Source organism: Phodopus roborovskii, unplaced genomic scaffold (genome assembly GCF_943737965.1).
Source record: "Phodopus roborovskii unplaced genomic scaffold, PHOROB, whole genome shotgun sequence".
NCBI lineage: Eukaryota > Metazoa > Chordata > Mammalia > Rodentia > Cricetidae > Phodopus > Phodopus roborovskii.
The window spans coordinates 38,436,643-38,453,077 of NW_026126511.1; the positions used below are offsets into that span (position 1 = coordinate 38,436,643).

General features: G+C 47.5%; 1 protein-coding gene and 1 non-coding gene across 2 annotated transcripts; both read right to left on the reverse strand.

The window, feature by feature from the left end:
- Window positions 1-9,392: 9,392 nt before the first annotated feature.
- Window positions 9,393-12,350, reverse strand: Tpt1 (tumor protein, translationally-controlled 1). The gene is made up of 6 exons (XM_051195362.1): window positions 12,185-12,350; window positions 11,950-12,023; window positions 11,317-11,507; window positions 10,821-10,926; window positions 10,307-10,423; window positions 9,393-9,606 (listed from the first exon to the last, which is right to left on the reverse strand). Exons 1-6 carry the CDS (start codon window positions 12,210-12,212, stop codon window positions 9,604-9,606), a joined length of 519 nt encoding a protein of 172 aa, XP_051051319.1. The 5' UTR covers window positions 12,213-12,350; the 3' UTR covers window positions 9,393-9,603.
- LOC127230544 (small nucleolar RNA SNORA31) lies at window positions 9,673-9,800 on the reverse strand. The gene has a single exon (XR_007835191.1). It is a non-coding gene; the product is annotated as a small nucleolar RNA SNORA31 (small nucleolar RNA).
- Window positions 12,351-16,435: the final 4,085 nt, after the last annotated feature.

The following is a 16,435-nucleotide window of genomic DNA, read 5'->3' on the forward strand; positions in this document are numbered from 1 at the left end:
GCCACCACCACCACCACCACCACCACCGCCACCACCACCCCTGAGCTTAAAAAAAAAAATAAGTTTATAAAAACTCTTGGGCCAAGCCAGGCGGTGGTGGCGATGGTGGTGGTGGTGGTGGTGGTGGTGGTGGTGGTGGTGGTGGTGGTGGTGCACGCCTTTGATCCCAGCACTCGGGAAGCAGAGGCAGGAGGGTCTCTGTTAGTTGGAGGCCAGCCTGGTCTACAAGACCTAGTTCCAGGACAGGCTCCAAAGCCACAGAGAAACCCTGTCCCTTCTTGGGCCAGTTCCAAAGCCTCCATTCTTGGGCCAGTGAGATGACTCAGTAAGTAGTGGTCCTTGCCACTAACCCTATGTCCTCAGCTCGGTCCCAAGTACCCATATGGGGGGAGGAAAAACATTGTCCCAACAAGTTGTCCTCTGACCCCCACACACATGCCATGCCATGTGCACATTCAAATAAATAAAATTTTTGAAGGGGGAGGTGGGCCAGAGGTTAAGTGTGCTTACGGCTCTTGTAGAGAATTTGGTTTCCAGCCCCCATGTCATGTGGCTCACTACTGCCTATAACTCCAGCTTTGGGGGATCCACCCTCTTCTGGCTTTCAGGACATGCCACACATACATGCAACACATACAGGTACACATTAAAAAAAATCACTGCCACATAACACAAGAAGTTATTTTCTCTCTTATTTTAGTTGATCTAAAATTGAAAAAAAATTTAAAAAAAAAAAAAAAAAAAAAAGAGTGAATTAAACAGGGAAACATCTATAGCACAGCCCTGATGTTGAAACATCTGGTGTGTAAAGTGAGAAGGAGTCTTCACAGCATGAGTTTCTGAGTAAGCCCAAATCCGGCAGCACCCGAGGGTGCGGGGCAGACCACACCGACCCTGCAGTGCCAGAAACGGGGAGAGAAAAGCCTGGGCTGATAGAAAGCCCGATACCCCCCCCCAAAGCAAATCCATACTTAGGCTGCCTAAAGATAGTATTGTTTCAAGCCAGGTGTGTGGCATGTACCTGTATTCCAGGACTTGGAGGCTGAGGCAAAAGGAGTCATGGTCAGCCTGGGCTACAATCTGAGGCTAGCCAGGGTCTCATAGCAAGACGGTCTCTCTCAAAACACCAAAATAAAATTAAAATTAAAAATTAGTATTGCTTTACCACAGCAGTGTGGAATGCAGTCAAGCCTACACCTAGAGAAGTAACAGGCATCGGCTCCTTGGTCAGGAGGATGGGAGAGGAGGGCCGTGGCATTGAGTCAGGGGTCGTCTGTCTTCTTACACGCTTTCTCTCTCCTGTTCACGATGTCTTCAGCAGGAGGCCAGGGTGTTGGCTGCTTTCCATACAGCTATTTACCAATTCATTTCCTTCCCTGCTTCCTGCCAGTACAGTGATTTCTTTAGTCCTCACTGTGCACCCGTCCTCAGAGGGACTTTTAGAACGCTGGGCTTTCTGATCCAGGTTTGATGATTGACACCGGTCTCTTTAAAAGGTATAAATATTCTGGTTCGGCAGATATGCTTACTTTCTGTGTCATTATTATTTCTGTGATCAGAATACATGATAGAAAAATGACTGCCATACTGTGCTAGCTGGTTATAATCATCAAATCGACACAGTCTAGGATCGGCTGGGAAGGGGATCTCAGTGAGGAATTGTTCAGGCCAGGTTGTTCCTCGGGCATTTCTGTCCGGGAATAGCTTGATTACTTTGCGGTGGAAAAGAAGACCTTTGCATCCTGCAGGTGGTACCATTCCCTAGGTCAGAGTGGGGAAAGCAAACTGGATGTGAGCAAGCATGCACCCAGTGCTCCTTGCTTCCTGAATGTGGATGCAAATAACGTCATCAGATGTCGTGAGTCCCCACCTCTGTGACTTCCCTAAAATGATGGGCTATAATCTGGAACTGTGGACCAAAACTTTCTGTGGCTACAGGGATAATTCTTGCAGAGTTTGGTTCCCAGCACCCAGTGAGTCACCCACCTGCTGCTACAAAATGTATTATTATCTCTGCAATTTTATTTCATTGTTGGCTTTTTTAAACAGGGTGTCATAGGGCTTCTATTGCTGTGAAGAGACACCGTAACCACATCAACTCTTTATAAAGGAAGTCATTTAATTGAGGTGGCAACTTACAGTTTTAGAGGTTTAGTCCATTGTCAGGGCAGGGAGCATGGCGGCGTGCAGGCAGACACGGTGCTGGAGAAGGAGCTGCCACAGGTTGATATGTAGGCAACAGGAAGGAGACTGTCACTCTGGGCAGAATCTTGAGCATAGGAGACATCAAAGCTTGCCCCCACAGTGAATGCTTCCCCCAACAAGACCACACCTCCTAATAGTGTCACCCCCGATGAGATTATGGGGGCCAATTACATTCATACTACCACACAGGGTTTCTCTGCGTAACAACTCTGGCTGTCCTGGAACTAGCGCTGTAGACCAGGCTGGCCTTGAACTCACAGAGATCCGCCTGCTTCTGCCTCCCGAGTGCTGGGATTAAAGACACAAACCACCACCACCCAGCATTAGCAATTTTATTTTGTGTCTCTTTCCTTTGGTTTTCTTTCCTCTTCCCCCTGGTCTGAACTGTCGGGAACTATTTGCTAAGAATCTTGTATTCCTATGCGGCGCGGGCCTTCTGAACAAGGAGCGTAACTAACAGTGCTGGAAGCTAGGGCACCCTTCTGAAGACGTTTGGAAATGGCCTCCCCAAAAGAAGTCAGTCACCTTCCCCTCTCTCCTAGAGGTTAGTCCCTGTTCATTCCAGGGTGATGAGTGATGTCTCTATTGGGGCATCAGGTGGCAGCAGAGTCAAAGGTGCCAACTGCCTTGTAAGTCTGTCTTCTGATTGGGGCGCTCTCCTGCAGTGCCCCCCTCTGCCTGTGCGGTAGCATCCGGCCTTCACATCACCACTGAGGACCAGGGTGTGAGGAACAGGAGACGCGAACTGCTGTTCCAGCTGCAGTTTCTGCAACTGTCATAAGCTCTATTTTTGACACATATGTTCGGTGTCTCCTGTCAAAATATGTATGTGAAACTATAGGAACGTGTTAGCTTGCAGACGGTAAAAATCTCAGACCAATTACAGTCTCTGACAGAAACAGGCCAAGGGATTAAAAGAGAAGAATATTCAGCAAAATTGTCAAAGAACTTGGTGGCGAAAGCTAAGCAATGTTTGGCAGGCATTTGGGGCAATTCACACATCCCACAGAGCCAGCCTCCGAGGTGCTCTTGGAAGGTCAATGATGGGGTTCAAGGTCTGATACCCGAAAAAGATGCCACCTTGGCACTGAGGAAAGGGATGGTAGCAAGGCCACGCCCATTTCCTCCTCACCCATTTCCCCTGAAGCAGATCACAGAACCTCTGTGTGGGAGAACGGCCTCCTCAGAAGCACAGAGGAAGGGAACCTCCCCCTCATCAGGACAGAGAAGCATCTGGATGAATTTGGCTTTGCAAATCTCCCCCAGTTTGTTACCACCCTATCAACCCTCTTTGTGCAGGCTGGTTTTTATGTCAGCCCCTCTGAGACAGCCTCAACTGAGAAATCGAGACGATGCCTTCAGAAGATTGGGCTGTATGCAGGCAAGCTGTAGGGCATTTCCTCTTCCTCCCTTCTTCCTCTTCCTGCCTTCTTCCCTTCCTTCCCTCCTTCCTTCTTCCCTCCCTCTCTTCCTCCCTCCATCGCTCTCTTGCATCCTTCCTTCCTTCTTTCCTCCCTCCCTCCCCTCTTCCTTCCTTTCTCCTTCCCTTCCTTCTCTCTCTTTCTCACTCTCTCCCCCTCCCCCTCTCCTTCCTTATTTCTGAGACAGGGTTTCTCTGTGTAGCCCTGGCTGTCCTGGAACTCACTTTGTAGACCAGGCTGGCCTTACACTCATATCTGCCTGCCTCCCCTCCTGAGTGCTGGATTAAAGGTTTGTACCACCACCACCAGGCCTAGTAGGCCATTTTCTTAATTAGTGATTGATGGGGGATGACCCAGCCTATTGTTAACGGTGTTATCCCTGACCTGGTAGTTCTATACGAAAGCAGGCTGAGCAAGCCATGAGGAACAAGCCAGGGAGCAGCTCCCTCCATGGCGTCTGCATCAGCTCCTGCCTCCAGGTCCCTGCCCTGTGTGAGTCCCTGCCTTCAGTGGACGGTGACTTGGTATGTGTAAACCAAATGATCATGATCACTTTCCTCGCCATGTTGCTTTGGTCAGGGTGGCTTTGTCACAGCAACAGTGACCCTGACAACTCTTCATCCAGTCATGCCGCACACCTGTCTACTCTTCACCTGTTTCCTTTTGTCTTCATTTCCTTATGAAAGTTCTTGTGTCCTGTAAATTTCATTTTAAAGTATGTACACAGTGGGCTCACTGGTTAAGAGCACCAGCTGTTTTTCCAGTGAACCTAGGTCCAGTTCCTGGCACCCACATGCTGGCTAACAACTGTCTGTGACTCTAGTCCCAGGAGATCGTCACCCTTTCTGGCTTCTGTGGGAACTAAGTACATTATTAAATAAAATGCTTAATGTTAGCAAGGCCCACACCTTTAATCCCAGCAGTCAGGAGGCAGAGGCAGGCAGATTTCTTAAGAGTTCAAGGTCTCCAGAGCTACTTCTAGGACAGTCAGAGCTGCACATAAACCTTGTCTCAAGCTGGTCGTTGGTGGCGCATGCCTTTAGTCCCAGCACTAGGGAGGCAGAGGCAGGTGGATTTCTGTGAGCTGGAGGCCAGCCTGGTGGTCTATAGCTTGAGTTCCAAATCAATACAGAGAAACCTTGTCTTGAGAAACAACACAAGAAAACCAAACAAAGTAAATAAAGTGCACCCCTGTGAGCCCAGCACTTGGGAGGGAGAGATAAGAGGACGGACAGTTTGAAGCTAGCCTGAGCTACATAGTGAGACGATGGTGAAAAGGAAAAGATGGAGGAGAGGACCTGATGGAGACAGGGGTGCCACGAACTCCGCCTTTGCCAGCAGGGCCTCAGCTACAGCTTTATGATTGTGAGGAACGCTATCTCTCCTCCATAAAGTCCCCCGCACAGCCACGCGAGCCCGCCCTCTGCGTCTGTAGAGTGGGAAGGGGCATGTTGCACAGCCGCTTAGTCGTTTTCACGTTTAGTAGACAGTAGCAGTTGCTGTTACCATTGTGCTCGTATTACAGCAGGGCGGTCACCCAACACATGTCCCACCTGACTCAATCTGTCACTCCCAGTTTCCCCCCCCCCCCAGTTTGTACCCTTGGGGAGACAAGGAGAGAATGGCGGTACACTGGGTTGTGATAGAGAAAGACAAATCAAGGTCTGAGTTGACTTAGCTTCTCGCCATTGCGCACTAGCTACTGACACACATTTTCATCTCGGGAGGTAATAAAAAGCACCCATTTCTTTCTCTCTTTAATTTTCTGTGCGAAGTTTTCCTCTTTAACTGGCCAGTTTTCGCCTTAGGCTAAAAATTAGTTTGGCTATTTTGCTTACATGACAGCTTGGGAGTTCTTAGAGACTGCACTTAAGTCAAGTGAAATTACATGTATAATAGCTGTTTTAGGTGGATGTCCAGAAAACAATAGGTTTTTCTATGATTTTTCCAATTCCCTGATGGTTTCTTTGAGAGCTATGTTAAACAATTTTTTTCACTTCTGTAACCAAATACCTGAGAGAAACAATTTAAATGAGGAACGATTTTGTTGTTATTTTTTCAAGACAGGATTTCCCTGAATCCCTGGCTGCCCTGATATTCACTCTGTAGTGAATCTGCCTGCCTCTTACCTCTTGGGTCCTGGGATTAAAACCATGCACCCCTGGCCAGGCTGTGGTGATGCATGCCTTTTAGTCCAGCACACAGGCAGCAGAAGTAGGCAGTTCTCTAAGTTTGAGGCCAGCTGGGTCTACAGAGAGAGAGTTCCAGGACAGCCAGGGATACTCAGAGAAATCCTGTCTTGAAAAAAACAATACAGAGAGGGAGAGACTCAGAACTAAATGATGCCTAATAGCTCAACAGTTACTGAAATAGTTCACTGACGCACTTAGGGCTGGGATGTTACTCAGTGATAGGGAATTGACTGGCACGATACAGCCCTGGGCTCAGTCCCCAGCACTACATACAAGACCAACAAAAATTCCTGCACTTTGGGCTCAGTGTCTCAATCCCATGGATAAAATTGTCCTCTCTAAGATGGTGCAAAAGAAGACTCAATGGGACACCCATAGAAAGAGGGCTGCAATCCTTCAGAACGTGGCTCAACGCTTAAGAAGCTGTCCACGTATTTTCCACCTGGAGAAGCATCAAAGTACTGAAAAGCTTAAAAATAAAAGTCTTCCTTAGTACTGCCCTATATGTGAGTAAGTGGGCCTAGAGAGAATCTACCAACTCAAAAAGGACCACCCAGAGAGGACAGGACGCTGAAAACTGGATTCGTACCTAGCAGTTAGGGGAAGAGGGCCAGGGACGGAAAAGCCTGCATGTTCCTGCCAGCCCTTAGTCAGTGTCTTATTTAGGGATTCTATTGCTATGGGTGACGGCTACTCTTGGTTGTCAGCTTGACTACATCTGAAATGAACTACAATCCAGAAATGGAAGGCATACCTGTGAGATTATTTCTGCTTGGTTTGAAGTGAACAAATCCACTTCTAGTCTAGACCTTTGAGGGGGGAGACACAACTGTAATCTAGGCCACACCTTCTTCAGCTGGAAGCCTACATAAGGACATGGAAGGAAGCCTTTGCTCTTTGCCTGCTTGCCCTCACTTTGCTAGTACACCCATTCCTTCACTAGCATTGGAATCTACTTTGGGATCCCAGTGCACACTGAAGACCGGGTGAGACATCCAGCCTTGTGGACTGAGTGACTACTGGATTCTTGGACTTTGTCATAACCAGCCATTGTTGGATTAGCTGGACTGCAGCCTGCAAACCCAATATATGGTCCAAGGATGAGTCCAAGATTTGACTCATTCACTAAGATGAGTGGGGAATGTAACAGGGCACCAGACATAGTAAGCCCCCAGACATTAGCAAGCTTGACTCCACAATGAAAGTACCATTCAGGCTGGAGAGCACTGCATGTAGCCGGGCAGTAATGGTGCAGGCCTTCAGCGCCAGCACTGAGCAGAGGCAGGAGGATCTCTGAGAGTTCAAGGTCAGCCTGGTCTACAGAGCTAGTTCCAGGACAGCTAGGGCTTTTACAGAGAAACCAAAACAAATAACAAAAACCCACAGCATGTAGACAATACCACCTGCTGAAACTAAAACAAAGACCTAATCCATCAAAGTTCTTAGTTCTGGGAAAGTCACTAACCTTGCCTTTTAACTTCAGTAGTTCTGCTTCTGGCTAACTGTTCTTGTTAAATGAAGTATGGCAGCCCAGGACATGGCTTTTGTGGCTAAAACCTCAGCCTGAGAAACCCTCAGTGCTACCCTGGGACCCTGAACACCCAGTAGCTGATAAAGACATCTGTTGGCTCAACCCCATGTCTGAGCAGTCTTCTGTTAAATACCCCACCTTAGATGATGTGCTGGCCTGAGTGGTCCACTCTCAGACATCCACGTGGCCACTCCCTCACATCCATATTCAAATGGCACCCTGCAAAGGCTTTCACAGTTAACACTCTAAGTTCATTTTCCATCCCATTGTTCTCCAAACAGAAAAACAGAGCCCAGGGCCCAGAGATACTTGAAGCCTGCCTGTACCAAATGCAACATCAGAAAGATCATGTGGTACTGGCACCTCCTGTGCAGGAAGAGCAAGTGCTTGTTAGTCTTCTGTGTGGCTCTAGCAGTAACTAGAAATTAATTAAAAAAAAGACAACTACCAGGGCTTACCTCGTGACTGCACATATAAAACACAAGGCACAAACCAGGACTGGGCAGTGATACAGAACACAGCAGGGACAATTAGGAAAAATGATTGAGAAAGTAAGTTATCTTCAAGTTGGCAGCTTGGTATGGTAGTAAAAGCCTCAATCCTAAATCTAAGAGATTGAAGAGTTCAAGGTCCATCTCTAGAGGCTCAAAATACCCAGTAACCCCCAGGGTTGAAGATGCAGCCAGTGCTGGTGGTATGCTTGCTAACTACATAAGCCCTATATTCAGTTTCCAGGACCAAACCAACTCAGGACTATAATCACAAGTGGCACGGGCAAGGTTATCCTCAGCTATTTGAAGCCAGCCTGGGATATTAAGAGCTGTTTCAAAAACAGAACAAATCTCACCATGCAATTGCAGCACATGACTTTAAAACCAGCACTTGGGGGAGGCACAGTTCCAAGACAGCTGGGGATACACAAAAACCTTAAAAAAACAAAACCCCCAAACCATTACTTCTCAGGGATCAGCATTCATGAGTACAACCCATACACACGTACTCATTTCTCAAAATGTACTTTTAAAAGGACACAAACTGTGTTTACTGTTGATTTCTGGTTCTCCCCACAAAGCCACATGGCTGTGATCATACCTGGAATACATTACCTAGCACAACTGGGTTATCAGGTCTTCAAGGTTCTTCCACAATGTGTATGGTTGTGGCCTGGAAATCACTAACACTTTCAAGGACAATTACATGGCTCTTTAGATCACAACAGCACTTGCCCCTTCACCAACATGTAATATACCCACCATTTGGACTTCACAAAGGGGTGCTATATCCCGAGCTTAGTATACTTTGGGATTTGTCATTGAACAAACCTCAGGCTGGAAAATGAATCCCTTTTAGCTTCTGAAGACCCATTATAAACAGTCCAAGGGGTTTCCTAGGACTTCACATACCTGCTAATTGTTTCAGAATATTTTTTTTGGTAACTACTCTTAACTCGGCCATGCACAAAACTATTTTACAGCAGACAGCATGATGTTCAGGGTCTGTCAAGATCTATATCTGACCCTGTAAGGAATTCCTTGTGAACAGTTTACCCTGTAGCTAATGGCTTCTACAGTGGGAAGTCGTTCAAACCCACTGGACCAACACACCTCATAACTATCCATCAGGTACCACTGTCATGGATGACGGCGCACACCCTTAGTCCTAGCACTCACTCAGGAGGCAGAGGAAGGTGGTTCTGAGTCTGGTCTAGGGTCCAGTAGAGAAACCCCTCTCCAAAAAATGAAGCAAAAAGCCCTTACCTGTGTGTCTCACCATGGTTTATACAACTAAGCAACCTGGCAGCCACCCCAGGAGACTTGGCTCTACTTCAGTGTTTCAAACTAGTTGGTCCTTATGCTTTTGGCAAGCTCTCCCTCTGGAGATGAAGTTAGGGGTCCACTTAACATCTTCCCCTTCACTGCAACTCAGACTCTTGTAAGCAGTTCCTACTTTCTGGCAGTGCCCAACCACCAAGCTCTAGCTTCTCACCAACAGTAAAGATGGAGCCGGCACAATCACATTAAACTAAGAGGCATTTGTTGTAAGTGAATTTAAATGCACTTTATTTTCAGACAACCTACATGACATGTTCTTTCTTTAAAAAAAGAAAAAAAGAAAAAAACAATGTCTCCACTCCAAATAAATCATGGTCAAAATAAAAGCTCAAGATGAAATCAGTCCCATTTGTCCTAAGTCCTGGTGTTGTGTGGATGGTAAGCAGCCGCCAGCTATGGTGACAGGTGATAGATCCAATTTGTTACTGCAAAACAAGGAGATGGCATTAAGAACTACCCCCAGCTCCAACACACTAACTTTCCTACTATATAAGTGTACTCCCCAATTCAATCTGGACTGCCACAAAGACAGGCAGGAAGCGCGGGGAGCATTTTCTTTGGCATCCTAGTGCAAACCAGGAGAACAACCACACTGTTCCAGGTCTATCAGTGGATGCCAACTAGCTACCCTCTCCTAGCCAGCAGCACTCAGTAGCCATTGTCTGAATACTACCACCCCATAGCGCTCACCCATTGTCTTCAGTATAGCTCTAAGCTCACCTTCCACCCAGGCCCCCAAACCTAGTTCCTTCCCTATAGAAGGCAATTCTGCCTTCAATTCTAAAGAAATCCCAAGGCACAACATGAAATGGACGTGAGCCCACTGTGGGCAGCTACTGCAGGGCCACACTCATTTTGCCTATGATTATTTATCCCAGGCTAGTATCAAACTATGCCCCTGCCCACACCTGACCTGAGTTTCAGAGCTTCCTGCCCTCACTTGGTCAGTAGTGTTTTTCTGAGCACACTACCAAGGAAGCTACTCTACCTCCACACTTCCAGGCAGTATTCTCTTCAGGTCCCACAAGAAGCCTAGATTTCACCACCAACAAAGCTTCTTTCTGTAAAACCCATGCCTACCTCTGTAAATGGCAAAGATCACTTCTAATATCAAGATGTACTTACACATTTTTCCATCTCTAGGCCATCCTTAAAGAAAATCATGAATGGAGTCACACCATCTTCACGGTAGTCCAGGAGAGCAACCATGCCATCTGGATTCATGTTCTCACCAATAAAAAACTTAAAAAAGAAAAACAAGTAGCAAATACCCAGAATTAGACTGTTATATACTCACAAACATAAACCAAAATTAACCTTAAAAGGGAGATTCACAACAGTTCCAAGCCAACAGCCGCTAGCCTAGCCAAGTGTGTTGGCACACACCTTTAATCTCAGCACCCAGCAGACACGTAAACCTCCAGGTTCAAGGCCAGCCAGATCTCAATGAAGAGTATCAGCTGGGCTCACGCCTTTAACCTCAGGAAGCTGAGGTGGGTGGATCTGGGGAAGGGGGGGGGTGGTCAAATCTAGCCTGGCTTATACAGTTGAGTTCTGGGTCAGGGCCATGTTACAAACATAACAAAACAAATCTCTTCTGTTCCCGTGGTTAAGACTGTACACCCTTTGATTTATTTACCTGGTAGTTATTGAAATTAGCAAGGATGTGCTTAATTTGCTCTGCAGCCCCAGTCATAAAAGGCTTTACTCTTTCAGGTTTCTGTTCTTCAAGTTTGCCTTTAAGTCTAAAATAGTACATTAAACAGGCCATTAAAACATTGAATTTTCAGCAAAATCACTTTAAACGAATACAAACCCCAGCTAGGTCTATAAGGCCAGCCTGGTCTATAGAGATAGTTCCAGGACAAACAAAAACAATACAAGCCCCCAAAGTAAAAACAAAAAGGTTACTGTCCAACAACAATAATGAAACTATTCAAGAACGGTAGTTCCAAGAATATCAACTTTTAAAGGGTTTCTGTTCTTCAAAGTTAAAGACGGATTGTAGGCTCACTTTACTGTATAACATTGAGAAAGGTCCTCTTTTCTCAAATTCTCTATAACCAAAATTCCAAGTAGACACAACTAAGTCTCTAAGACCCTGACCACCAAAACTGGATGTTTATCTCACTTACGATTTCATGTAATCTTTAATGTACTTTTTGTAGGCCTCTTTTGTGAAGCTGGTTTCTTGTAAGTGGTGGTTCATAACAATATCAACACCGGTGACTACTGTGCTTTCGGTACCTTCGCCCTCTGGGCCTTCAGCGGAAGCATTCCCACCAATGAGCGAGTCATCGATGTTACCTTCTGTTCTACTGACCATCTACGATAAGAAAAAAGCAACTTATTGCAAAAAACCCACCTCCAACTTACCTTCTACACTCCGGCAATGATCTGTCAGTCAGTTCCCTGAAACACCTCAACCCGACAAAAAAAGAATCGTTGCCCGGACAGAAAACGAAGGCCAAGAAGTTGTGTTGTGGGCTTTCGGATCGCCGTGGGTTAAGAGCACACAATGCCAAGATGTGTTAAATAGAGACAATATGTCCCCGATCGCCCGGAAGGAGGATGGGCGCTGAGTTCGCGGACCTATTTCCAGGCTCGGCTCCGCCTCCACTTTTCTAGAAAAACCCAAGGCCGGAAAGAGCGTCTCCCCCGCCTGGAGGCGGCTGGGAGCATTGCACGAGCTCCGGCGGGCGGGCGAGCCGCAATCCCAGCCCGGCCGGCCGCCTGGCCGGCCTCCCCGCGGGGACCCGCTCGCTCACCTTGCCCTCCACCTCCAGGCACAGCCCGTCCGCGATCTCCCGGATCTTGTAGATGTCGGAGAACAGCTCGTCATCTGAAGGAGGAGGACAGAGAGCCGCCCGTCACCCGGCGAAGGCCCGCCATTTCCCGCGCCGGCTGGGCGCACGCGGCGACTCCCGGCCCAAGCTCGGCGCTCGCGCGCCGGCCTCCCCCGAGCCCACCCGCACCCAGACCCGCGGGGCGGCCGGGACTCACGGCTGATGAGGTCCCGGTAGATGATCATGGTGGCGGCTGGGGACGGCGGCGCTAGCCTGACAGCGCGGAGCGAGCGCGGTGCAGCCGGAGCGGCGCTCGGGGGGAGGGGGGAGCGGGCGGAAAAGGCCGACTCGGGCGCTCCCCAACCTCATATAGAGGGCACGTTCCTCTACGTCATCGCCCGCTGCGCCCCCGGAAGTGCCGCAAGCGGTGACGTGGCACGCAGCGCAGCGCGGGGGCGTGGCCGCGTCACGGCCCGACGGGCATCCGGGGACTTGGCGGGGACAATGCGGCGTTCCCCTGGGTGTGGGTGCGCGCGGCGGGCGGGCAGGCGGGCGGGCGGGGGCGGGGTGCCGGGAGCGCGCGCCCGGGGCCGCTTGAGTCACCTCTCGGGAGTGGCCCTGGTGTAGCTGCCCCCGCCTCCTGCCGCCCCGCCCCGCGCCGCGCCGCGCCCAGCAGCGCAAGTTCCCGCCCCTTTCTCGTAAAGGAAATGTCAGCGGAATTGGACGCCTGTGTCCCGGGCGCCTGCGGGGACTACGGGGACAGCTCTGGGCTGGCGTCCCGGATCTCCGGCATCTGGCCCACGGCTGTCCACGGCCTTCACCGGGCTTGCGTGGGGAGGGAGATGTCGCGAGGCCTCTGGTCTCTCCACCGGGTGCCGGCTGTCAAAGCCAGCTGGTGGGTCGGGCTGGACAGCGCTCTGGGCTCCAAAGACGTTCTTTGTTAGAACCAAGTTTCTGCGTTGTCACTTTTATCCCTGGTGCTTTAGGGTTAAAGAGGCCAAAATGAGGAGCTTCCCACTTGTCTGGGTGACTTGAAGAGTTGTTACATCCATTAGGAAGTACAACACACATACAAGTTTTCAGTTTTGCCATTCTGGTAAACATGTTTGACGGGATGAAATCACAAAGTTTCTTCCATTCCAAATTTGGTTGTAGTCTGTTGTTTGCTTAGTGTTGGGGATTTTTCTCACTTGTCACACTTAAGAACGACACGGCCAGTCCTACCTGTCCTCGTAGAAAACTTCAGACTAGTATGTCAAAGGAGCAGGCTTACACATTAACAAATTGTCATAAATACAGCAATAACGCATTCGTATTGTGAAAGATCAGGATAAAGATCAGGAAGGATTAAATCACAACAGCCACTTAAGAAATGGGAACCCTTCAAGAAGATGGAGGGGTCTAGTCTAGCGCTTCTCTAGACACACTTTTTAAAAGCCACAAGGTAACTGAAGTAAAAAGTGGGTAAAGGCGCTCAGGAAACATGGACATATAACATATATAATCGATTGCTGGTCAGTGACTTTGCATTCTCAATTATTTCTGGGTTATGTGAATTCTTAGACATCCCAGGCATTTAAGATTTTCAGATTATTCAAAAACACATTGGTATAGAACCTCAAACATCACCCTCTTAACTTCTGTTTTCTGCATCTTATTATCAAATGATAGTATTCTTCACATCATTAAAAAAAAAAAAACACAAACAGAAAAGCCTGCCATGTGGAAAAGAATGGAAGACTCCGACCTGACCTAAACTGAAATAGCTCTGTTACCAGTCCTGTGATCTTGGGAAAGTCTGTCTCTCTTGAGCTTCAGTATAAAATGGAATTTCTGTGACTTAAGTGGGAAACTAGCTGGTATGCTTGACAGGTCACAAATACATGTGGGATATGTATGTGATTCTTTTTTTTTTTTTTTTCAAAATATTTCTGGAATTGTTACTGTCAGGCCCAAAAGTCATTTGTCTTGAATTTCTTTTGGACCTAACAGTTACCCTTCCTCTTACTCATCTGTTTATGTTGCCTATGATGGTCAGCATTAACTGACTCTGTGGATCAGACAGGCCTGGAAATCAAGGTTCTCCTGCCTGGGCATCAGTAGGGCTAGGGTTACAGGTGTGAGCACCCACTCTTATCTCAGAATATTAGATGAGGAAAAAAAAATGCCTAACAGGCTGGTGTAGAGTAGAAAGTAGTAGTCACTCAGGATGTTCTGATGAATTAGAAGGTTGATGGATTTGGAATATGATTAGTTAATTGGGTCAGAAAATAGATAAGGAGTCAGTCAAACTGGAGTATTCCTAGTAGTTTGAAAACATTCACTTTGAGATAATGTGATAAGGTCTTACCCTGTAGCCCTGACTGGCCTGGAACTAGCTATACAGACCAGGCTGGTCCAGGCAATGGTTGGCACACGCTTTTAATTCCAGTGCTCGAGAGGCAGAGGCAGGCAGGATTTTTGTGAGTTCAAGGCCAGCCTGGTCTACAAGAGCTAGTTCCAGGACAGGCTCCAAAGTCCACCCTGTCTCGAAAATCAAAATGAATGAAATGGAGGACTAGGTATGGTAACTCTACAAATTTGTAATCCCAGGATTGAGAGTTGAAGAAGGGGTTTGAGGTCCTCTTCAGTTACACAGGTTCTGGACTACCTGAGGAATTGTCTCAAAAACAAAAGCAAACAAACAGCTGTAAACAACAAATAATATATGTAATGGAATAGCAGAATTCTGCGATCCTCTCCCCATTCTGAGAGGTGCCTGATGACTCTTTATATAGAGGACAAAAAAGAGTACAATGAATTGAGCCAGGTGTGGTGGCACACACTTTTAATCCCTGCATTCTGGAGACACAGGCAAGCCAGATTTCTGAGTTCAAGGCCAGGTTGGCCTACAAGGGAGACCAAGCCTCACTACATAGAGAACCTGCACTACATAGAGAACCCACCCCCACCAAAAAGAAAATACAATGAATTATAGTAAAAGTAAAGACGGCTGGGAGTTGGTGGCTCACACCTTTAATCCCAGTGCTCGGGAGGCAGAGGCAGGTGGATCTCTGAGTTCGAAGTCAACCTGGTCTACAGAGCTAGTTCCAAGACAAAGGCTATACAAAAAAAAAAAAAAAAAAAAAAAAAAACAAAAACAAAAACCCTGTCTTGAAAAACAAAACCAACCAAACAAAAAAAGTAAACATTGTGTATTACATTGTCGGGCTTTGTAATCACAAGTTCTAGGCAAGCAAGCATTCCTATCACCAGTGTTCCACAGGGCTAGCCTGGGGTCTAGTGAACAGTGTAACTGTGGTCTACTAATGGTAGTGAAACTGTGTAAAGATCAGCTGAGGTCTAACAGTATTGAAATCACATGGACAGTGGGTTTGTAGTCTAGAGGTGAGTAGAACCATAGTCCTCATTCCTGGCTATAGGAATTTGTGGAAAAATAATACGATGCTAAGCCTGCACATAAGATGAATAGAGCTGGGAATTCTAGGGGTGGGACCCAGGCATCTGAACTTTTAGTCTTTGGAGATTGCCGATGTGCAGCCAAGTTGAGAGACTACTAGTAGGAAGAGAACTTTTCAAAACAGACACCAAAAGGAGTTTGCTACCTTTTAAAAGTGCAGCTGTGTCTGAAAGCCAGAGAAAAAACCCCAAGCCATGCTCTGCCCTTGTTCCTGGGGCTGGCAGATCACCTGGTTTCTCCTGAGCAGGAAGTTGTTCTGTGGCCAACTTTTGGCAAGTGAGACAGCTGAGGGACCGTTGCTGTGATGAGGAAGATGTGGCTGAAAATACCTTCCTTAATTCCTTTCTCTCCCTTTGAAAGGGAAATTTCGAAGCTGGGTGTGGTGGCTCATGCCTTTAATCCCAGCATTTGAGAGGCAGAGGCAGGAGGATCTCTTGTGAGTTCAAGGCCAGCCTGATGTCCACAGCAAGCTCTAGGGCAGCCAGGAGTACCCTGTAAGTGCCAGGGCCAGCAGAACAGTGATCTGAACGAGACAAGCAGGAAATTGGTTCAACATGAGTTTGTTAGCCACGTTGGTTCAAGCTTCTGCAGTAAGACTCCAAGCAGCGTATATTTTAAATAGTTACAGTACAACTTTGGAAAAAAGTTTCCTTCTGACAATTACCACAATAAGGTTTAAGCCCTGAATACATCCAAACCCCTTTGAGCTGGGATTAAAGGTGGTGGTGGTGCGTGACTTTAATCCCAGTATTTGGAGCCACATCTTCTAATTGAGGTCAGCTTGGTCTACCAAACAAGTTGCAGGACATCCAGGCTACACAGAGAAATCCTGTCAGGGAGGAAGGGGTGCAGAAAAAGAAAAAATAATACTTTGAAAAGTACATGGGGCATCTTTCATAAGAATGGGGTCTGTTAGCCAGGCAGTGGTGGCACACACCTTTAATCCCAGCATTCGGGAGGCAGAGGCAGGTGGATCTCCGTGAGTTTGAGGCCAGCCTGGTCTTCAAG